The 24,384-nt window shown below is 44.4% G+C and overlaps 2 protein-coding genes across 2 annotated transcripts; one reads left to right on the forward strand and one right to left on the reverse strand.

Moving 5' to 3' along the window:
* The first annotated feature begins 420 nt into the window (after positions 1 to 420).
* On the forward strand, positions 421 to 2,913 carry LOC100835635 (transcription factor MYBC1). Its single transcript, XM_003568406.4, has one exon. The coding sequence runs from the start codon at positions 1,033 to 1,035 to the stop codon at positions 2,011 to 2,013; it is 981 nt and encodes a 326-aa protein (XP_003568454.1). The 5' UTR covers positions 421 to 1,032; the 3' UTR covers positions 2,014 to 2,913.
* A 16,562-nt stretch (positions 2,914 to 19,475) lies between these two features.
* On the reverse strand, positions 19,476 to 23,567 carry LOC100835943. The gene is made up of 4 exons (XM_003568407.4): positions 23,229 to 23,567; positions 20,534 to 21,134; positions 20,199 to 20,448; positions 19,476 to 19,702 (listed from the first exon to the last, which is right to left on the reverse strand). Exons 1-4 carry the CDS (start codon positions 23,383 to 23,385, stop codon positions 19,664 to 19,666), a joined length of 1,047 nt encoding a protein of 348 aa, XP_003568455.1. The 5' UTR covers positions 23,386 to 23,567; the 3' UTR covers positions 19,476 to 19,663.
* Between the last annotated feature and the right edge of the window lie 817 nt (positions 23,568 to 24,384).

Below are 24,384 nucleotides of genomic sequence, written 5' to 3' on the forward strand. Positions count from 1 at the left end.
ACTTTTGAAGCAGCAGGACATGAGATTTACCCAACCAAATCCCCACATCATTCCTAGATGCTCAAACGGCTGCTGTACCCGCGCCTAGGTACGAGATCCAGCCGTAGATCACGATCCGTCCTTCACCCAGCAGGCAGCAAAGCCGAAGCCAAGGCGATATCCGTTGTGGAGGACACACGAGGCGCACGAGAGATTCCTTCCCCGGTTCCCCCCACCCGATTCCGGTTCCGGTTCCAGAGAGAGATGTGATCCATCCGGCCAAGGCAAAGGCAAGGCAAGCGACATGCCCACACGAGGACAAACCAAACTCCAGCTAAGAAGATATATCATCGTTTCATTTCCTCCCTCGTCTCGTCTCGTCCGATCTTGATAAATCCCACGTCCCCGTAATTCCCCTCCAACTCCAGGCCCCATCTCGACCCCCCACGTCTTATTCCACAGTTTGTTCTCTCTCCTCTGTGTGCCCAGAAATCCTGGAAAACCAAAATCCCCAGATTTATCTTTTGTTTCGCGATACGGTAGGGACGGGAGAGAATCACAATTGGGACGGAAGCCAACACGAACAAGCGAGCAAACAAACAAAGCAACCAAAGATAACACAAAAATAGCTTTAAGGCAGCAGGACATGCAGAGCCAGCCCACTAATTAAACTGCGCCGCACCACTCCCCGAACTCATCAGATACTCACTCACTCACTCGTCAGCCTAGAGAGAGAGAGGACGGAGGGGAAAAAAGGCGTGAGCAGATTGCGATACAGAGAGAGAGAAAGGGGGGGACGCCGGGAGGGGATATCATAGATAGCGCAGCAGCAGCAGCGGGCGCAGCAGAGCAAGGGAAAAGGCCCAAACAACAAGTGAGAGGAGAGAGAAGAAGAGACGAAAGCTTAGAAGAAGAGAGATCCACCTCGAAGTAACCCCCCCTTCCCTTCTCCCCTTCTTCCTCTTCCTCTGCTCTGCTTGCTTGCTGCTGCAAGGGAAGTGCTTATAGCCTGCCGCGGCTAAGAATTCCTGGGCTCTGCTCTGGGGTGAGAGGATGAGGGAAGAGGAGGAGACGAGCTGGTTCACCAGGTGGGAGGAGCAGCTGCCGGCGCCCGACGAGCTCATGCCGCTCTCTTCCTCGCTCATCACGCGCGATCTCGCCGCCGCCTTCGACATCCCCACCACGCACGGCGGCGGCGGAGGCGCCGGCGCGGACGGCGCTGGTGGCGGCGCTGGCGCGGGGGAGATGAACGGCGGGGGCGGCGCGTCGTCGGCGGCCGGGTCGAGCGGCGGCGGTGGCGGGGGCGGCGGCAACGGCGACGAGCCGGCGAGGACGCTGAAGCGGCCAAGGCTGGTGTGGACGCCGCAGCTGCACAAGCGGTTCGTGGACGCGGTGGCGCACCTGGGCATCAAGAACGCCGTGCCCAAGACGATAATGCAGCTGATGAGCGTCGACGGGCTCACGCGCGAGAACGTCGCCTCCCACCTCCAGAAGTACCGCCTCTACCTCAAGCGCATGCAGGGGCTCGGCAACGGCGGCGGCGGCGGCGGCGGGGGCAGCCACTCCTCCGGCTCCGGGACCGACGCCGCCACCGAGCACCTCTTCGCCACCGGGCCCTCCCCCTTCCTCCCGCCCGGCCGTGGCGCGCCGCCGGGCGCCGACCCGTACTCCACGCCCTTCGCCCCCATGGCGACCCACCCCCATCATCACCCCCACCACCACCACCCGCCGCCGCCGCAGATCGGGCACTTCCACCACCCCGCAGCGCGCCCGCTCGGCCACTACGGCGCCGCCGGCCCAGTCGGTGGCGGCGGCTTCGACCACGGCTTCCTCAGCCGTGCCGTGGCCAGTGGCGGCGCGCCAGTCGGCCCGCCCGGGATGCACCGCATGGTCGGCGGCGGCGGCGCGATGGGGATGATGGCGCCGTCGTCCTTCGCCGACGAGCTAGAGCTCGGATCCCGTGGCGGCGGCGGAGGCGGCGGGGGTGGCGGGCGCCGCGAGCTGACGCTCTTCCCGACGTCCGGCGACCACTGAGGCCCGCTCCACAACGACGGTGACCGGCATCGGATGGATGGCGGACGCATCCGTCCGTCCGTCCTCGGGTATATAAAATTCGTTTTCCCCTCTGCCGCCGCTGCTTAGTTCCCCTAGATCGGCATACAAATCGATCAGAGATTCACCAGAGGCCAACAATTCTCGGGAATTAGCAAGCGCTCCACCATCCATCCAATCCATATTTTCCACCCCTGTCACATCGCCCGTTCATGCTGCTTCTGTTCCTGTGTTGCTGCTATTTGTCATTGCTCTTCCTATTCTCTCCCCCTTTTTTCTTCTTCTTCTTGCTGCTGATGACATAAACCTTAGCCTTAGAGATGATTATTTTAGATGGTAAAAAAGTTGTGAAAATTGGCTAGTGCTTTCATGTTCGTCGTCCAAGAAAAAACTGAATCCTTGCGAATTGCGCCGAGGATCCAGGGGGTCATCTTGGTCCTTGAGTGATGTAAACCATTGCATGTGAGCTGAGACCCCTCCAAAGAAGTGATGCAATCATCTAGCCGTTTGCAGATTGCATAGGTGAGAGTAGAGATGATATAGGCAGGGTTGAATAATGTCAAGGACCCACCCTGGAGATGAATAAGTTTTGAGGATTAAGTTTGTACCGGCATGATGACAGTTTCAGTCAGCCTTCCATTCAGCTCCATGGAGGAAGAACATACTACAGTAGTATGTAGTAGCAAGGGTTTGCATTTTAGCTCCTCTTACATTCTGTCTGCTGCTGCTAAGAACTTGATCAGAGCAACTCAAATTGGAGTTTCTTGTAGTAACCATTTGTAAATCTTCATTTTAAAAGCTTCTTGTTTCTTGTAGCCCCGAGGAAAAGAAAACCTTCTTGAATTGTGCTAGTACAGTTATGCTTGATTATGTTCTTGCGCACATTAAACTCTGCTCAGGTCAATGTTTCCTTGTTGTTCTCTGCCATGGCCTCACCCCCCAACTTTTGAATGTGTCACGATTCACTCGCTACCAAGCGTTGAACACCCCCATTCGTAAGCTAATACTGTAACATACTCATACTGATGCTTCTTTGCCCATGCGATTATCTGAAAAACTACGAGTATTAGTACTCTTCAGTAGGGTAGGTAATGCAAAATCCAGAACTATTAGTACTCGCCAATCGATTAAAAGAGTCCTGCAAATTAAGATTTGTTCTTTGCATAGCCATCTAGTGCTCTCTCTGTCTGTCTCTGTACTGGCAATCTGGGGTTTGACGAGTCCAAGGAGATACATATCTGGATGGATGGATGGAGTGGAGGAGTCAAGAGATGCTGCGGCATTTAATTTCCGAGGACGGGGGTGATGTTGCTGTTAGGCGTGACCTGGCGTTTAAGTGATGTGACCACGAGAGCGACCAAGGCGTTAATGAGAGAAATCTAATCGCCCCAACGCCGCAGGAGGAAGGGAAGGAAAGCGAGGTGTGTGGATTTTGTTCAGGTGAGCCAGCGCCCCAGCGAGCCAGGAGGAGTTGTCTTGTCCCCTCCATCCGTCGACCTTGGGACATGGAGCAACGCAACACCATTGCAGCATTTCATTTCTTTGCTTGCTTGGTTTTCCCTCTCTGAGACGCTGACCGCCCCCTTGACCCCTTTCCCCTTTACTTTCGCCGCTATCACACGCACACGTATGGATGCCATTTTGCACGGGCAGCTGGTGAATGGATCGGCGTGGCAGTAGGCGCGCAGGTCGTTGGATCGGGAGTCCATGTCTCATGTCAAGCCCATCAAACATGGCTGGAATCTTTCAGTCAGCTTTCAGAAATTTCTGCAATAACTTTCCGAAGTATATTGCAACACCATCATCACGTTCAGAAACACCACATCGACTTCCAGAAAATCGGAAAGATTAAACCAGGAAAAGAAGATGTGTCCCCCTGCCTCCCCTGTCGACGCCTCCCCTACCCCTAGCAAGGGGTATCGTGTCATGGTGGTTGATACAACCATGAGCATGTATGATGGGTCCTTTAGAGATGATGACACCCTCGGCATCACACTGCTAAACCCCTCGGTATGTGTCCCGTGGTGCCCTCCATAGTTCGACCACCGACATGCAAAATCTTACACTATGTTAGGATAACTATCTTGCAAAATCTTACACCGCTAACCATGCGCTACGGACCTAAGAGAGACACATGTCAATCAGTAATCCAACAACAATGATATGGAAACAATGCCGACAAAGAACATTAGTGAGCCTCACCATGAGAAGAGCATGGGCCATCGAGAAGGTCATGAGTACACTGTCTTCGTCACGCGAGGCAACTTTGCACCTCCACCGAGTAGCCAATCTAACATGTCTTGTGTAGAAAAGAAGAACATGATCCTTGATAGGCTCCAAAGGAGCATGCAAGACACACCACGAAAGCAAAAAAAAAAGCTCAGATAAACTAGTAGCTAGGTAACGGCATCACGACAACGAGGGAGAATCCAAATCCACCTTGAGGGAGGTGGATCTAAGTCTTTCTAACTCCGATGAAAAAGAAAACATACCACCAAACCTTACGCTATCTACAACACTAAATCCGACAATTGACCAACCGCAAACAAACACGTCGCCCATAAAAAGAACTTCCCAACTGATACTGGCCTAACAAGTGCACTTGATCAATCTAGTATGTCTTTCCTTAAAATGTCCTAAAGATACCAAACTAGGATAAAGAGGCATTTTGGAAACATTCAAGCAAACTTTTATTTTGTCCGTTATCTTTCCCTAAGAACAATATTTAGCGGCAGTCAACCATACTCATGGGTGGATCCAGTGGGGTGCCATGGCACCGCCTCAAAAAATGCTAATTTATTTGTGCCATATTGCTAGTATTTATACTTAGTCAAGTTTCACTAATGTTCAGTGCTTAAAAAAACTAATTCGCATGATCGAATCACCAGACCAAAACCCAATCATACTAACTTAAAGCTAACTAGGCATTGATCTTTGTATCACAAATTGATTTCTCCCATTGTCCGTGTTCCAGAGGATAGCAAGCCACTCGATAAGCCCTAAAATGTTGAGCTCTCACTTTCACATCCCACCTTCTGGACCGATTGCTAATTGGGGCTTATTTTCTTTTTCAAAATTCCCCTAAATTTACTAAATTTTGGTGATTTTCTATCTGCAACATGTATCTAAAACATTCAGATCAATTTAATTTTGTTTGTAACAATTCATAAAATTCCAAAATAATGTAAAAAATTCCAAGGGTTGAAATCCTGTAAAAATCCTTCAAATCGAATGAACCTGAAATTTATACGATCCTTTGCACCGCCGCAACTAGCGGTAGCACCACAATTTCACTCGATTTCATGCATTCAAGATCCTTGGAGACTCTTGCACTGAGCCAGGAACGTTACGGTGAAAAAGAGAACATTAGATTGCTTGCCCGAGCAAGAAGCTAGTACTACTATCCGAAAAAAGGCAGCTAGTGCTACTCCATAACAGGAGAAAATCGCATGCAGAAAACGATTATACAACAGCACATCTTAAGAGTTCCCATCTGGTGTGAGCTATGCCGAGTGCAGACGATCTGCAACTGCCAAAGAGTTCCCATGTCATATGAGCCGAGCAAAGGGCAGCCCAAGACGGGAGAGAACACAGGCTGCATTATTGCTTCCGTAACAGCTTGGGGTCGCAAAAGCCACTTGGTACTTTGCTTATTTTTATCCACCCAATCTGCTTTTCCTCCTTTTCTTCCACCCTTTGCCTGGTGAGCTCTGCAGAAAGGCCAGTTTGCTAGTTCTGGAGCCAAAAGGGCCGAGCAGCAGCAGCAGCAAGGACAAAAGCTAGGATCTAACGTGCGGCAGCGGATTGCTGCTGCTGCTATTGCGCTGCGTGCGCAGGTGCGCGTATCCCAACTCCCCTCCTTCCTGCTGCCCATCTCACGCGAGCCACGCTGATCCGGTGCAGGGGAATGTGCTGCCAAAAGCTAGCGATCCCACGCCTTTTCTTTTATCAGCCCACGAGGGCGGAGAATTTCTATCCGACGGCCGACGGCGATAGCTATACCGGCATCTTGGCCATGGATGGAGATGGACTCTCGCCTTGGCATCTGATGCTTTATTTCCACATCTAGTGAGTTTGCTTGGGTTAAGATCAGATATGATAGTACTCCATAATGTTTTTTTACTTACGATAGAAATATTGTTTTGCGAGCAACGATAGAAATAATTTGACGAGCTTTCTGTTCTTTTTAACCAAGGACCAGGAGCTTAAAATTTAACTTTTTATTGATCATAAACGGAGGTGTACAATCAAGGCGCGAACTCGGCACCGGATAAACCGCTTTCTAAACCATAATAGAAAGATTGCCAAGAGTGTCAAAGTGCTGAATCGAGCCCTGGCCTGTCGCGATTGAAGGCAATAGTGTAGTGAGAGGCTGTCATGACTGGTGATCTTTATTTGTAGAGCTCCGTGTGCGGCCAAAAGGGGCAAACAAAACTCTAAAGACGCATGGGTCCATTAGAATGATGTTAGAGGGCCTAGCAAGTGACATTACATCAACCCAACTGCGCGGGACGTACCTAGTTTTGGACTTTGGTAATGACACGATCCAGCTGTACGTCATGGAGATTTGCAGAGGTGCAAAGTTCCAAATGCATCAACTTGCTAGAGTTGGAAACTTGGAAAGTGAAGCTAAGACGTTTTTCTGCAATAACGTGCTGAAAATGTTTGCAAGACATGTGGCCACTCTGATTTCCAGAACAGCTACACTTGATCAGTCATCTCGCTGTGTGTCAATATCGTGAGCAGAAACGATGGGTGTTGAGTCCTTGTTCACCCTCCGAAACATACCGAAGGTTTAATTGGCACATATGGTCAATTCATCATCAACCTCGAAGCTTCTGGGGTCCGATCTATTATATATTAAAAATACATGACGGAGCAATCAGAAAAAAAAAATAGGTGTTAGAATTTGTGTTGTGGGACTGATCAGTCCAAGCCCAATTTTAATAAATTCTGAAAAATCTCAAAGACCCATTCATAAAGTGGGATGAGGGGAGTGGAAAGAGAATAGTTCCATCTTGCTAGTTTAGAGTGAGCGAGACCAACATATAAGAGATGTTGTTTCTCACCTATTGAGCAAGTGAGCAAAGGAAATTCCCACACGCGCTCATCCTCCTCCTCCTCCTCCTCCTCCGCTCGCCTCGCCTCGCCACGCGCGCGCCGCGTTTCGTTATTTCAAGTTCGATCGGGCCGGGCCGGGCCTCTTATCTTTTTGTCACACGCGCGAAGTATTTTTGGAATCTGTTACGGATGCGTGCAGATTTTGTGGAGTCGGTTCAGGTTTCCTAGCCTCCGATCGGTACGCAACACAACTGCGCTAGTGTTTCGCCTGCCTCTCGCTTTTGCGCCGTCGTCGTAATCTACTCCATCCCGAGCACCGGCGTGCACTCGCGATCGAGAGAGCAGGTCTCCGGAACCTTTCGCCTTTGTGATCCTGTACGGGAGAGGGCGAATAAGGTTTTTAGGAAGCGCTCCGCGCGACTGCTCGCTTTCCTGCAACCACGGGTCGTCTGCCTCCTCGAACCGGCGGGTGCGCGGCGCGCTGACGTCTTGTTCGTCAACAACTTCGTCAAGCGAACACGACAGCAATGGCCTCCTCTCCACCGCAACAGTACGTACACCGTAATTTGATCTACTGTTTAGTTATGATCTGCGTGATTATACTATTATTGATTGTGTTGTTGAATACCTCTAGTATATTCGAGATGCATATGCTAGTTGCTATAGTCGTCATGATCTATATTGTGTAATTAATCATTATTTGTTATTCTCGAAATTGCTTAATTTTCCAACAATCCAAAAACCTTATTGTCGGCAATTTCCTGATTTAACTATGGGTTTAGCCGATGCATTGAAGCCGGATAAATTTTTCGAGATGTACTTCAAGAGATGGCAATTCAAGGCCATGCTCTGGTTGCAGACTCTGAAAGTATTCTAGGTGACAGACGGCAAACCAGAGGGAGATTTATCTGAGGAAGCTCAAAAAAAATTTCAGGATGCCAATGTTGCCTTTAGAGGATGCATTCTGAGTGTTCTTTCTGACCGTTTTTGTGATGTGTATATGCACATAGAAGACGGGAAGGAACTGTGGGATGCACTGGATGCTAAATTCGGTGCAACCGATGCAGGCAGTGAATTGTATACCATGGAGTCGCTGAACGACTACAAGATGATGGATAACCGTTCTGTAGTTGAACAGGCGTATGAGATACAGATCATTGTGAGATAGCTCAACCTTCTCAAGTGTGATTTACCCGACAAGTACGTGGCTGGGTGCATTATTGCAAAGTTACCTCCCGCGTGGAGGAACTTCGCCACGTCTCTAAAACACAAGAGACAAGAGATATCAGTTGAACAACTGGTAGCGTCCCTTGATGTTGAAGAGAAAGCTCAGGCTAAGGACACCACTGAGAAGGCTGCTGATATTCCATCTAACGCCAATATGGTACAGAGGAATTTTCGCGGGAACGGAAAGAACAAAGGGAAGAAGTCCGCCGTTGTTAACAACAACAAGACTGCGCAGACTACTACCTTCAAGAAGAAGAAGAAAGTAAACAAAGGCGAGATAAATTGTTTCACCTATGGAGAGCTCGGCCACTTTTCCAGAGACTGTCCTGATCGTGCAGATCGGAGAGGGAAAAAGGGGCAGAAGACTGTCAACGTCGTGACCGCTAGCGACACTGACACGTACGGTATTTTACCTACTATACTTTCAGTATTTCAATCTCCATGTTGGTGGATTGATACGGGTGCTAATGTTCATGTATGTTCTGACATCTCTTTGTTTACTTCTTACCAGCATGGAAGGGATTCAACCGTCTTTATGGGAAACGGGTCGCATGCAGCTGTTCGTGGTGTTGGTACGGTCGATCTGAAGTTTACTTCGGGGAAGATCGTGCGGCTAAGGAACGTGATGCATGTCCCCTCCATGAACAAGAATCTCGTTAGCGGTTCCCTTTTATGCAGAGATGATTTTAAGGTAGTTTTAGAATCTAATAAAGTAGTTATGTCCAAACATGGACAATTTATTGGTAAAGGCTATGAGTGCGGGGCTTGTTCCATTTTTTCCCTTTCTGATTTTAGTGATATGTCAGTGAACCATATTTGTGGCAGTGTTAATGATAATGCAAGTGTTTGGCACTCTCGTCTATGTCACATTAATTTTGGTTTAATATCTTGGCTATCCACTATGAGTTTAATTCCTACTTTCACCATTGCCAAAGGTTCTAAGTGCCATAGTTGTGTGCAATCAAAGCAACCTCGAAAGCCCCACATGGCGGTCGAGAAGACAAATCTGGCACCTCTAGAACTCATACATTCTGATCTTTGTGAGATGAATGGTGTGTTCACAAAAGGTGGAAAGAGATATTTCATGACGTTAATTGATGATGCTACTAGATTCTGCTATGTTTATTTGTTGCGAACTAAAGATGAGGCTTTAGACTACTTTAAAATCTATAAGGCTGAAGTTGAAAATCAATTGGAGAGAAAGATCAAACGTTTTAGGTCGGATCGTGGTGGCGAGTATTTTTGTCCAATGTATTTGATGAGTTTTGTGCGGAACATGGTATTATTCATGAGAGAACGCCTCCCTATTCTCCCCAATCAAACGGGGTCACCGACAGGAAAAACCGCACGCTGACTGACTTGGTGAATTCCATGTTAGCCACTGCCAGTTTATCTAAGGCATGGTGGGGGGAGGCGTTACTGACTTCATGTCATGTCCTGAATAAAGTTCCAAACAAAAATAAAGAGAAAACTCCCTACGAGGAGTGGATTGGAAGAAAGCCATCACTTTCTTACTTGTGCACTTGGGGATGTTTTGGCGAAGGTCAACGTCCCAATTCCCAAGAACCGCAAGCTCGGACCGAAAACAGTGGATTGTATCTTTTTAGGCTATGCTTAGCGGAGCGTGGGCTAGAGATTCTTGGTAGTTAAATCCGAGGTACCTGATATACATGTTGATACTATTATGGAATCTCGTGATGCAACATTTTTTGAGAATATTTTTCCTATGAAAGATATGCATAGCATTGCTAGAATTTCTTCTGAAATATTACCTGAGTCTAGCATACCTGAATCTAATACATCTGATAATGAATCTGAACATCCTGAGGATGAGGATGATGTTGAGAAGGATGACAATGAAGCTCCTTCCAGGAGTAAGAGACGAAGGATTGCAAAATGCTTCGGTGATGACTTCATTGTGTACCTTGTGGAGGATACTCCCAAAACCATTGCAAAGGCATATGCATCTCCGGATGCAGATGACTGGAAAGAAGCTGTCCAAAGTGAGATGGACTCCATTCTTTCTAATGGAACTTGAGAGCTATCTGAACGCCCCCACGGTTGTAAGCCAGTAGGCTGCAAGTGGGTGTTCAAGAAGAAGCTAAGGCCTGACGGTACGATTGAAAAGCATAAGGCACGGCTTGTGGCGAAATGCTACACTCAGAAAGAAGGCGAAGATTACTTTGACACCTATTCACCCGTTGCTAGACTTACTACCATTCGAGTACTCCTATCCCTGGCTGCCTCTTATGGTCTTGTCGTTCATCAAATGGACGTAAAGACAACTTTCCTTAATGGAGAGTTGGAAGAGGAAATTTACATGGATCAACCAGATGGATTTTTGGTAAAGGGTGAAGAGAGAAAGGTGTGTAAGTTACTAAAATCTTTGTATGGACTAAAACAAGCACCTAAGCAATGGCACAAGAAGTTTGGCAGAACTTTAACTTCTGCAGGCTTTGTCGTTAATGAGGCTGATAGATGTGTGTAATATCGCCATGGTGGGGGCGAAGGTGTTATTTTGTGTTTGTACGTGGATGATATTCTGATTTTTGGTAGAAACATAAAAGTGATAAATGAGGTCAAGTCGTTTCTATCAAATTGCTTTGATATGAAAGATCTGGGAGAGGCTGATGTTATTCTTAACATTAAGCTGGTTAAAGATGAGAGTGGAATTACTTTGATGCAATCCTACTATGTTGAGAAGGTCTTGAGTCGCTTCGGTTTTACTGACAACAAACCTTCACCAACACCGTATGACCCCAGCGTGATATTCAGAAAGAACAATGAAGAAGGGAAAGATCAATTGAGATACTCTCAAAAAATCGGTTTCCTTATATACTTAGCTAGCGCTACGAGACCTGATATCTCTTTTGCTGTGAGCAAATTGAGTATATTCACGTCAAACCCAGGTATAGATCATTGGCGTGCAATAGAAAAGATATTGCGCTATTTAAAAGGTACGATGAGTTATGGAATACATTATTCAGGGCATCCAGCTGTGCTTGAGGGATATTGTGATTCGAACTGGATCTCTAAAGCAGATGATCTCTATGCCACAACTGAGTATGCCTTCATACTTGGTGGTGGTGTAGTGTCATAGAGATTTTGCAAACAGACCATATTGACAAGGTCAACTATGGAAACAGAGCTTGCTACTTTAGATATAGCCACCTTTGAGGCAGGGTGGCTGAGAGATCTTTTGATGGACTTGCCGGTGGTTGAAAAATCAGTGCCGGCTATTCTGATGAACTGTGAAAAACAAATAATGATTCCTTCTGATGCATGCAGTTTTGTACTTCTTTCTCATATGAACTCTAAATTTGATTACTTCTGATATAATGCGGTTTTGATTCAGTTTTGTTTCATCTACTCCTGGAGTATATCTTATATTTAGTTTTATTTCCTTCTAAGTTACTGCTGTAGTGCTGTCTATAAACAAAACATGATTTTTCATATTGGTTCCGAGTGCATATTATTACTCAGATTCTCTAGATCTCTATCTTATGTATGCCAAAACGAACGTGATTTTTTCTCCACACCATGGCACATTTTTCCAGTCCAGCTGGTAAAATGATTTCATTGTATTTTATGAATTACGGGGAATACAAAACCATTACTTGAATGAGATACTGCATGGGTTATGGTGATTCTAAACCAAATACACCTACGCTGTGTACTTAGCTTAGCACCATCCCTTGATTTCAGTCATCAATAGAGGCATAAATACCATCAGTACAGTGTACAGACTGCTAGCTCAACAGTTCCAAAGTTCTATCACAATGCCCAAGTTCAGGTATACTATGTTTATATTCTATCACTTCTCTTCACAAATTGGAAGTAGATTTACCGATTTGACTACATCTTATTGATTGATCATATGTACGTGAGAAGGAAAAGCAAATATAGAAGGACATATATAGATATAGTATCTTCAGAGCTATGTGTTTTACTAAAATATAACCACAATAGAAACCATATGCACATGACAATTATTTTTAGAGCTATCTGTTCTATCTAGATTAGACTGAAAAATGCAAACATTCCTTGATTTACATTGTATTTATCACCTACTTATTTGTATTACATAATTAGGATTTTAGTTAAGATGTAAGTAATTGGGATATCATTAAGGTAATAAGGTATACACTTTGCTTCTTTTTTGTCTAGACATTTCTGATGCTTAAGTGTGCCAACTAACTAGAATCAGTGATAATTACAACTTAGGGAGTCTAATTCGACATCAGTGATTTTAGAGGCTTACTACATTTCAGCCTTGAGCATTGGCTGTCATTTATAAATATTAAGAGGTGACTTTGATCTTCCCAAGTGCAACACATTGCTGACGTAATTTACTGAATTTTTTTCTGTTAGTTGGCTCAAGAACCACCAAGCTTCATGGAAAAGGTTTAGCTAAAGTAAACAGGTGTGTTTACATATGAAAGTTTTTTTCTTACTTCCAGTAGTTCTATGTTAATTTAGCATATATGTTGCTTAATACCAACCAATATTCTGAGAACTTAATGCGTTTCTTTATGCCTTATTAGCTTCATAAAAAAAGACACCAGAAAAGCTTCAATTTTTTCTCATGTATTATGACAACATCAGATCCATTTTCTTATTCAATTAATTTATTTACTTCATCTTTACATACAATAGAATGAATAATTCTATAGAACTGTATTCACACGTGTCATTTCAGCGTGAGGTCTTTTGTTGTTCAGGATAGATAAGTTGAGTCAGATATGGTCATTTATTAGGAGGTGATTTCATTTAACTATATGTAGATGATTTTGTTTAGTATTCATGCCATTTTCCTGCCGCTAATCAACATTTTTGTGCCATTACCATGCAGATCATTGGCATTTTCCTGTTCCAGTAACTCTCAATAAACCTGTTGATAAAATCTTGCTAATATTCACTTGCTAATAATCATTGCGTTCTTTCTTACATAAAATCTTTTAAAAGAAGTGAGCTACCGTGTCTGGAGCAATGTCGCAGTTTCCTTAGGCCATCTCAATCTTCCACAGAATGTACTTCAGACCTGACTTCATGCCGCCCTAGGTCTTTTTTATGCTTTGTTCTACTAACTGTTATCTTCGGGTTTGTTGCATTTGGGTACATCATGATTGATATTTTTGTCTATCTTGGATTAATTTGTTTTATTGCAATCTCAGTTTGATGTTCAAACTTATGATGTATCCATCGATTTTTTTTGTTTTCTGTTATATCCAAGCAGACTTTCCCAAACTAATCTTGATTGAACAAACTCTATATGTAGAAATCAATATACGAGAAGACAATGGCTTCATATTCAGTACCAAATCTTCTTTTATAAGATTGTTTTAATGCTCCGTCCTGCTATCTGATTCACTTATTCTCTACTCCTCTCTTTTGTGTTGTGTTACTATTCAATCCAGATGCGTGTAAAAATCCCAATCTAGATGTTGCCACCTCACTCGGAGGTTTTCTTATTTGGCATTTCTTTTGTTCTAGGTTGTCTAGGTTGCTTAGTTAAAAATTTCGTGATTAAGATTATTTCCAAGGTTGGAGGGGTAAGATACTAAGATGCATCAATGTTCCAACAAGAAGATGGACCAAGGTATTTTGCTCCTAAGATACACTAATTTCAACGAAAAAATGCCTTAATAGTCAGCAGATATTTTTCCTCTGTTATTACCACACAATCCAGGCTCCAGCTAAATAAAACTAAATAGGCAATATAAGATCAATATTGTATTGTCAATTGGGAACTTGTATGCTTCGTTCTAGCGTTTGTTTGCAATTCGACAGACTTAATCTATTTGCTCCTAAATTAAAATCTATTTGGTTGCTGCCCGCAAAATTGTACTCTCAAATCTGATTTCTGTTTAAATAATGTAGATATCAAAAGACTTTGTACTATAGTTTCAACTTTGAAGTCTGGCTATGTACTTAACTAAAGTCACACCCATGCATTTCTCTGTTCCCATTGTATTTATATCCATGCATTTTTGTTTGATATGCGACACACCTCTTTTATTCCTAATATATGTGATCATAAAATGGTTGATTAAATTATAACAATGTGTTTGGGTAAGTCTGCACTTTATTTGGATGAAAGCCATCAGAATACATTAGCTACGCACCTTTTTGACACGGACTCAATTTCTACATTCAAATAAAATACCTTCCCTGCTGTTGATTGCATACAGCAAGTGGCATGTTTATATTTTACTTAAAAAAGTAGGATGTTCATCTATTGTTTTGACTCTAGATCGTTTCATGTACCTCTTAACGAGGTTTCAGGATTGTTTAGTTTGTTGTACTCGAGTAAATTTGTTTGTTATCGTGTTATTTCCAGAGTATTATTTTACCAGTTGCCTGGTCCAATTAATGTTGGTTTCTATTATTATTGAATGTCATACTCTGTTGTTTGTGATATTTAGAAGTTTTGCTCAATCTGTTTGAAAATAATAATACAAACTAATTTGGTGAAATAGTTATTACTTGGACTACAAAAAATATACTCCCTCCATCCCATATTAAGTGACTTTCTATTACATGTATCTAGACGCTTTTTAGACATAAATACATTCATATTTGGGCAAATTTGAGTCACTTAATATGGGACGGAGGAAGTAAGTTACTGTAATTTAAATATTTTCCCTATTGATGACAAATATACCAATCTCCTAATGCACTCGATGGATATACAAATTGACCTATGTAGCCTTTAACCATATAGATATAACATGTAGATCATCGATGACAGCAAGCGACCATTGGTAGATGCTGAAGTTGAGCTCTGAAGATGAATCATTATTGATTTATTAATTCAAATTTGTTGGCTTATTTATAGTTGAAGGGCTCAATTGTGGAGGATTGAATGAGGCATGTCAGATTACTCTGTGGTCGAGTAGTATTAAAATAGTAGACGCCTTGTGCATATGATATACTTTCTCTGATACATAATAAATGTCTCAGCGTTAGTACAAAATCTGAAACACTTATTTTGGATCGGAGGGAGTATATTTTATAGGCCACAATATTTGTGATGTGGTGGGTACTGAGCCATGTTATCTCCAATAACAAAATATAAGTTCGTATCAAGACATACAATTATTTTTCTTATTCATCCTTCGGACGATGCCCTCGCATTTGCGAGGGCCGCTTGACTAGTTTGAGAAGAAATGTGTGAGTGTTCTGAGCAGTATTTAGTTGCATGTAATCAACATATACGATTCTTTATAAAGTTTCCGAGTATTATTGTGTGGATCCCATCTACGTATATTTGAGAGCGACGAGGGAGTCGTCAATTCGAAAGAAAATGGTCTGGTCATCAGCTGTTTGTGCTAGCTTGGTATGGCATACGGCACACCTAGACAAAAAAACCGTGACATGCTGGCAACAGTATCGCTTTGAGGAGGGTACGGTTAAATAAGGGGTGAAAACTCCCCGATTTTGCCAAATAAGGGGCGATATGTATAGAAAAACATTTATGGATCGATCACATGTCTAATTTCATGTCAATCAAGGGAAAATTACATTTCGTAAAAAAAAAATCTTTTTCATTTGGCTGTCCGCAGATGAACATAAAATCTTCAAGTTTTTCAACACGTTCGTAACAAAGGGTTCACACTTCGCAGGAGCTGCTACTATTCCGTGGAGTTATGTCTTCACGCTCGTGTTTACGTTAACTAAACTTCTATAATTAGCGTGTCTGGCATGTTCTTTTTTAGAGCTTTCCCTATCAGGCTATCAGGATAACTTGAACTCTGACAAAATATTGTTATATAGATTGCTTCTACTTGTGCACTAAGCTAATTAAGGATGAATAAAGTAAAAACATGCTGCGAAACTTCAGTCAATCGATCGGATCATAGTACTATTAGTTAGGTTTACTAAAAACAAATGCCTACCTATCCTACCTGTCTCCATCATGTGACGCTAGAATGCATATCTTAACACGGTTAACTTTTCCACATGGAGTATGAAAAAACTGACATGAAGAGACCCAATAATATTCAAAACTACCTCGCGTCACTAAGGGTGTGTTTGGTTGTCCAGATTGATATACCTTGCATTGCATCCAGGACGCTGCATCCAAGATACAGGCTCAATGATTCAAATCGAAACTGCAAACCGCTATTTGGCACCATTGGATCCATCGGTGTCGCGGCAAGGAGGTGGGCTGTTGTCAGAGTCACGGTAAGAGGTGGGCAGCAACGGAAAGAACGCCTTGTCGCGGCCACCTCCTCGCTCGCATCATTGTTGGACTCCGGGCATGTCGGCACGAGCAGTCGTTGGTGCAGGTCTCAGGCTCTGCCATCACTCGTCGGCGGTGAGGTGGCGCTACTATGGACCGTCTCCTGCAGCAACACGGCCTGCTCGGCGGTGGCCATCAGATGAGATAGATAGGAGGGAGAAGGCGACGGAGGAGATCAATGGGAGGACAGGCGGCAGATGGTGGCTATCGGAGGAGCCGATAGGAGGGAGTGAGAGGAGATCGAGCCTGCAGAAAAAATGACCGGACCTTTTCTTTTTTGGGATGAGGCCAAGAAGGGGGTTTTGATATTTCGGATGCGAGTTGTGGATGCGGCATGGGCAACAAACATGGCAATTTTGCATTTTGGGTGTGAGCCAAGGTCTGTGCAGGCAACCAAAAAAGTGATAAACGCATGGCTACGATCTGGAAAAAAAAAGTGACCCGTTCTTGAAGACGAATGTTGCGCTAACACTAGGGGCGTCAAACGAACCATCAATTGATTCCTAAGCTACTCCCTGTGAAGCTTGAGGGGTGATCAATAGTTTCATTTTATTTATTTACGAAGCTTCATATCCATTTTTTTCTTTCTTTTTTGCGAAAGACGCCTCCATTTTATTTCAGCCCAAGATTTGTTATAGCTGGCTCCTGCTACAAACTGGATAGGAAATTATCAAGAGAAAAAAACAGACAGGCATGTACACTCTCGTACGGTACAGGCATGTGTAATAGGCGAAATCGGGGTCAAGGGCGACTGGATGTTGATCCAATGATCCCCGTCTCCCCGAGCAGAGCTCCCGACCGACCAATGCAACCTGTCCTCTCGTGTGCTGAATCCCAGAAGACGCACGCACAGCACAGGAGGGAACTGTGCCGTCACGGCAACACACGGTACACAGGGTGCAGTGCAGCAGCAGCGGCCCCTCCGGGAGATACTAATAAACACGCCGAAGCAGACGGCAACTGGATCGGCACCCGTCCAGTCCAGCCCAGAGAAGGGATGTGATTGCTTGTGGGCTCCATCCATCCGATCCCCCGTGGTGGTGGTGGATGAGGCAGCAGCAGCTGGGGGATCAGAATCTGGGCCTGTCCTCTCGTGGGCCCGCGGCCACGCGTATCTGCTTGGATGGATCGGCGCCCGCCCGGCCCGAGCCGTTCGTTTAGCTGTCAAGCAAAGATGCTTCCACGCGGGGGAAAAGGGGAGGCGGAGGACATGGGACATGCCACGCGTGGCTTGCTGTTTGCCTGGCGATCTGATCACGCATCGTCGCTGCGGGCTGTTCGCTCGCTCGTGGCCCCCCCGGCCGGGGCGCGAAAGCATTGGCCTTGGGCCTGGATCACAGCGTCGTCTCGTCTCGTCCTGTACAGTCTACCAGTACTGGGTCCTCTTCGCTTGTTCGATGAATGAGGCGTGAGGCGATAGTCGTTAATCACGCCCTTCTCCTCACTGCAAAAACATGATTCATGATAGTCGTCAACCTTTATTCCGCGGGTCACAAAGGAAGGGATCTCTCTCCTAACTCCTGCTACTTACGTAAGGGCTAATTTGGTTGCAAGGGATAAAAAATCCATGGAAACTATTCCCTTGAGGGGATTTTTAGGTGCACACTGGATCTCCCTCCCACCGTGGAAAAAATTTCCCTATCTGCAAGGAGCAATTTCGATGAATTCTTCAGAGAAGAGAAAAGAAAATTTCATAAAAATTGGGACGCTGCTTGCTTCATCCAATCGATTCTTCCTTTCTCCACATCTTCCTCCTACAAGCACCTACAAACAGCCCATCTGAAATTTACGAGCAGAAATTGAGAAGGAACAACGGGAGAGAAAAAGGGTCAAGCAGCAACAGGAGAGGCTTACCTGGGCCGCCATGGACTTAGAAGAGCTCAAGGGAGGATAGCGGAGGCAGGACGCGCAGACGATTGTGGAAGAAAGACCTTGCCATGGCAGGGGGCCGACGAGGAGAGGAACAACCGCTATTTCGCGGGGAGGGAGGCGGCGGCGCCACAGGGAAGGGAGGCACAAATGTAGACGGAAGGAGGTGGCATCACAGGGAAGGGAAATAATGGAGGAGGCGGCGCGGAATCACAAGCAAGGCAGAGGCGGAGGCTTCGCCAACGAGACATGGAATTCTTCCCGACGTCGTGAGGCGTGGAACTTATCCCAAGGAAAGGACGAGGATTGGGCCGGAAAAGCCTTGAGACGTCCAAATGGCCAAGAGACCGGGCCGAGAGAGCTTTGCCGCGTGGACTTTTTACCCAGGGAAAAGGTTGGGATCCCGATGGGAATCGAGACAACTAAACGAACCCTAAAAGGGATCCTCTTACCTAAACACCATACACCGTGTCAACGTCTGCGGTCACTCCATGCACCAGATGTACTGCCAATCGTATTGCGCTTCACTAAATCGAGGTATCGAGCCTGCGGTACTTGCATTGTTCATAAACCCAGCAGCAAGTTCTTCGAGAAAATATTGTGTGCTCGTACTTGTTTCTACTGCGTACTCATCCCGTCATCCGTTTCAAAATGCACGTGACTATTGTTGACTATCAACTATCAAGGTTTCTGTACTTTGCCTAATCATATAGTAACAAAATATATCAACATCTACGACGTCACATAATCTTTCTATGAACTGACACCCATACCTCAGTTACTATCAAAGAGAACATCTGATCGTAACTGCTGGACCAGTACCGAAGAACCCTTTCGATTTCCTGTATTTTGCAAACCGATATACTTGAGGAGATGGCATCCCTGTCATATGTTTTTCCCACATTTGTCTCTATTGGCTCATGCATTGAAAAGATGCCTAAGGTTCCTGGCAATATCGTACAGACCAGTACCGCAGTACCAAAGCCATCAGATGTTAAGTTGTTAACCTATGTTAAATTATCAGGGACACATACCCGTTGACTGAGAAACGAACACCAGATAAGCACCACTATTTGTAAAATAGTGCACCATAATAGTCTCATAAAAATAGGAATTCTTGTACACCTAGTTCACACTACACAGAAGTTTGATGATGGGAAAAACTGACTCCAAAATAGACGCACTTATAATATGACAACACAACATATCAAGTTTAACAAATTCAACATATCAAGTTTCTCCATGGTTGAAGGACTGGTACACAGGAACCTGCAAAGAACATACCCAGTTATTCAGAAGGATGTCATGAAACAAAAAATGGAACTTATTTATTAGAAACAAGACAGTCCACATGATAATTGAGACCCTCATTTCGATTTGGTGGACTGATTTCAATTTCAATCAGCTCAATAACCAAAGTAGCTATATCAGGCTGACCATATTGGCACAACAGGATCTCAACTCATAACTACTACTACTGTTACTGCTGCTACTTTCTTGGGCATAACAACCAAGAGTTCACTGTCAGAAAATATCCTTTACCCCTTCTTGGATTTGATTAACATAGGGTATTGATTTACTGCTACAAGGTCCAGAGTAAGTTCTCCAAAAGGCTAAAGGCACATAGTGTATTGATTTACTACTTAGAACCTATAACAGTTTTTGCTACATTGCACGAACAGAGAAGATATTCAGACAATTAACCTGGATGTCACCCTTAAATACTGAAACAAATGTCAGCAAAATCCTGTAACAGACAGCTTACCTGAGAAATCACATGGCCAAGATTGTCATAGCAATGGGGATACATCATTGCTGGGGTATGCCACTGTGGGTACACAGCTGTTCCAGAAGACCCCATAGATAAATCAGGTTGGCCAAAATACACTGAAGGTTGGTTTCCTGGCATGCTAGGAGACTGCACATAACCAACACCATACTGCATAAACTGAGGCACAGCAAAATTGAAGGCGCCTGGGCTCACACTGAAATCAGGCACGTGACTTCTAACATACCTGCAGAAGTGAACATGTTAATGTTTTCTAATCTTATTATCAAGACTCCACTGGTGCCAGCAAATTAATAGATGGATATGCTAACCTTTTGTAACTACGATCATAGTCAGGATCACTACGATCTTTTTCAGCATCCTTAAAAACAGCGACCCTGGAACGGCTGTTCATTGCATAGACCCTGTTCTCATCAAGAGAATGCTCAACATTCATCAGTTCATTTCTGCCAATGGACAAAGCTCCAAAATCACTTGTGCCTTCAACATCTGCAGGAATGGAACCATTGAAAATGCGCGCCCGTGCTTTATTGTAATCATCTATCCTCTCTTCAACAGTTTTCACTGCACCACTATTGGCTCCAGCACCATATGCGCCATTTTGGGAAGCTTTGGGCCTTTGACAAATGACAAACGTAAGTTTCTCTGCAGACTCAAGGTCATTTCTTGCTTGTTTAATGGGAACATCTGATAATACAATAGCTGGATATTTGCTTTCAGGTGTTTTTCTCGCAACTATCCTGCTAATAGAACCATCTACTAAGATATCTGCTACTGTAGTCTCTAAACCATAATGTTGTGCAACACGATGAGCAGCACAGCGGAGGTAAGAAGTTGGAAAATGCTGGAATTCAAATTCATGCAGTTGAGGATTCTGCATAAATTTCTGTATATCCAATTCCATCCGCAAAACTGTAGCAAAAGAGAACAAAAATGATTATGCAGAAATGGAAGAATAAGAGTTGTGCAATAAAAAAAAGAACTATATAAAAATGCACAAATGAATGGACATAAAAAACACACTGCAGCTTAATTGATAGAAATAAATACACACAACAAGTGGATTACATTTGCACACGGTATAATCTTAGTTGATAATTTGGTGGAAGGGTACTCACATCCATACAAAAAAATTGAAACAAATTTCGAACTGTAAAAGAAAAGCAAGACAAAATAGAAAAAAGAGAGGGACAAGGAGAAAACTGTGGAAGGTGGATCAGATTTCTGACTTGTAATCCTCTGACAAGGATTACAGTTGCACAAATTATAATCATAGTTGATCATCTGGATCTTAATTGCGAACTCTAACTAAAGATGGAGTAGAAGAAAGGCAAATCACATGGAAAAATGCAAACACGAGCTATCGCCGAACAACACCGGACAATCAACATAAGGATGCAAAGAGCAACTGAAAGAAAGAGCAGATCTAAACATAGAGAATACTCGAAGCGAAGAACTCGAAGGATAGTACTGGTGGCTACACACAGAAAATTGACTGCAAAATAAATCAAAATCTGATCAGTTAGTTACATTTGAAGTTCTAATTTATTACAGTACCCGTATATCAGTTATACCATCCAGTTAGTTACTCAGCTCCAACTTTTGAAATATTTTCTCATGTAAGAATTCACGCAGTCAGTTAGCCCATTTCGTCCTTGCAAATATCACTAGAAAACCTAAGGAAACTTCGCGATTATAGAAGGAACTTCAAAAGAATCAAACTGAGGTAAATTTTATGCCTAGTGCACAAAAGGTGATATTACAGCACTATCATAATTTTTTTGTTTGATGTTTATGTACAAAGTGCTCTCAGAGATGCAAAACGCACATGCCTAGGCAGTTGATCGCGTTGCAAAAAGGCAAAGCACCAGGTGCAGAACCTTAGGTAAGACGTTCAGAACTGCAGGTTCCGGCTAAAGGTGTGAGGCACAAGGTGCACTCATATGATCAAAACACACAGTAAGACAGGAAGTGGAAATACACAGCAAAGAGAAAAAGGTGTCGGCATAAAATAGCTGAAAATACTATCCTAATCTCATATTTTACGTTCGTTTTGATCAGACGCCCACAGAAAATTGAAACGAGCGAAAGGGCAAAAGGTGCAAGATTGAAACAGTCCACATGAAGGAGAGGTTAGCTGCAAGTGAAAGAAGCCCATCGTCATCACCTCATTGAGATGTTGAGAACTTCTGATTAAGCTCAGTAATTACCATCTCCCTCCCTGAGGCCTTTTTCTAATTACAGCAGCGACTTGAGTCATAATGGCTATCTCATCATTGTCTGCAAACCTAGCAGGATATCTGGTAGCCACAAGGCATGTTTGGGAATATAACCTCCTTACTGATCCAAACCACGAGTATAGAACAACCGCAACAGCAGCTGCTTGCGGAATAGTGGTTTGAGCATATTATATTCGATACAAATTTAACTGTCATTTTAGATAGTGGGAACAACACAGGTCTAACAATATTACAACAAAGAACAATTACAGTATAACACAGGATATTTCTAGAGAAGTCTAGGAAACGGTAAGCATGCATCTGCTCATTATTATCACCAATAATCATAGGCCAATATCAACCAGAGAAAACTACTCTGCTCTGCGCGTCAGTATTGTTCTCTAGCTCATATTAGTGTACAGCAGCACCATAATCAGCATTGTACCAAATAGCAACAAGGAAAGTGCGCAAGCCACCACACTACAAGCCTAGGGATAGATATATTGGTAGAATCCGATCAAATTTCTCCGGAATTTCATAGCATCTATTACATCATCCCTCTCTGAGCTACCTCAAAGCGAGACGAATCCGGTCCCCAATTCCGCATCTAGAATACACCAGGAAACGAAACCCTAGAGGTAGAACATAATCGAACCTGCATACATCGCTCATTCACACGAACACACCTCGAACGACACATCCGCACACAAGTCAAGCACTGAAACCCTAGCAGCGCGAGGACGACAGAGATAGAGAATTGGAAGAGATAAGGTTGCCTCGCACGTACCCATGAGGCGGTGGCGAGGGTTGTCGAGCGCCTCCACGAGGAACGGGTCCACGTGGGACGCTATCCTGTCGTCGACCTCCGTCTGTCGCACCTCGTCGGCGGGGGCGGTCGGCGTGGGCGACGCGTTGGCGGCGGCGGCGGCAGCGGAGGAGCTCATCGTGCGCGGCGAAGGGGGGGTAGTAGGGGTATACGGGGGCGGAGAGAGGGAAGCTGCGGCCGGGTACGGCGACTCGCCTGCCTCTCCCTTCCCCTCCGCTTCCCGATCCCGAAGTGGCTGCTGCGGAGAAGGCGAAGCGGAGCCCGAGAGAAGAGGGGGGCTCCCGACGCAAGCACGGCTCCGGATTTTTCTAATGCCGTGTGGGACCCACTCTGGTGTTCCGCGTTTTGCAGGGCTAGGGGTCGGATTGTGGCAGTGGAAGGTTGATTTCGACCGTCCGTGTAGGAACTGAAGATCCAACGCTCGTGTTTGATTTTATTTTTAAAATTTGAGGCTGGAGTTCGGTCTGGATACGTGCCGGAGGATGTGCCACACGGTGCACCGGCCAACCAAGCAAACATCCTGGAAATTCCAATTTCAGACCGAGTGTTCCATCTTTGAAAACTGGAGCGTTTCGATCTTCAATAATTGAGATACGAGGTCCAAAGCTAAGGGCTTAGTCAGTTTACAGTTTACAGGACTTTAAAATCATAAAAATAGAAAAAAGATAGAGTATTGAAATGCCATGGACACTTTAAGTCACACCTAAATGTTTAGAATTCCAGTTTGGGTACAACCTTTAGAAATCTAGCATCTTGATTACTGTGAAACGGATGCTACCGATAGAAAAAAATCTAATATTTGAAATTATGTAAAAAAAACCCTCTAAAAATCCTACAAACCAAATGAAGCCTAAACTTGTGACTCAAAGATTCGACTATGATTTGTAGAAACTAGAATGTTTGAAAACATCACCACATAAAGGGGAAATTAGCGATGTGATCAGAGTGGTTCAAGAGGGATGCCCACCTGGGCAGTGGTATACTGGTGTATCCATAGGATTACCTCGGGATTGCCATCAACTTATATACCAATATGATAGTCTCGAGGGTAGCCCGATCTTTCAATGAGATAGCTAACTCTCGATTTGGGTACGAGGTGACGTTGACGATCCGAATA

Source organism: Brachypodium distachyon, chromosome 2 (assembly GCF_000005505.3).
Source record: "Brachypodium distachyon strain Bd21 chromosome 2, Brachypodium_distachyon_v3.0, whole genome shotgun sequence".
In the NCBI taxonomy this organism is placed as follows: domain Eukaryota; kingdom Viridiplantae; phylum Streptophyta; class Magnoliopsida; order Poales; family Poaceae; genus Brachypodium; species Brachypodium distachyon.

What these genes read in the sequence shown, in the direction of transcription:
- LOC100835635 (XM_003568406.4), top strand. Translation starts at nt 1,033, where the DNA reads ATGAGGGAAGAGGAGGAGACGAGCTGGTTCACCAGGTGGGAGGAGCAG.
- LOC100835943 (XM_003568407.4), bottom strand. Translation starts at nt 23,385, where the DNA reads ATGAGCTCCTCCGCTGCCGCCGCCGCCGCCAACGCGTCGCCCACGCCG. An exon ending in CCCTCGCCACCGCCTCATGG is followed by an intron (nt 21,135 to 23,228) that starts GTACGTGCGAGG and finishes CTTTTGCTACAG; the next exon opens with TTTTGCGGATGGAATTGGAT. An exon ending in TATGATCGTAGTTACAAAAG is followed by an intron (nt 20,449 to 20,533) that starts GTTAGCATATCC and finishes TCACTTCTGCAG; the next exon opens with GTATGTTAGAAGTCACGTGC.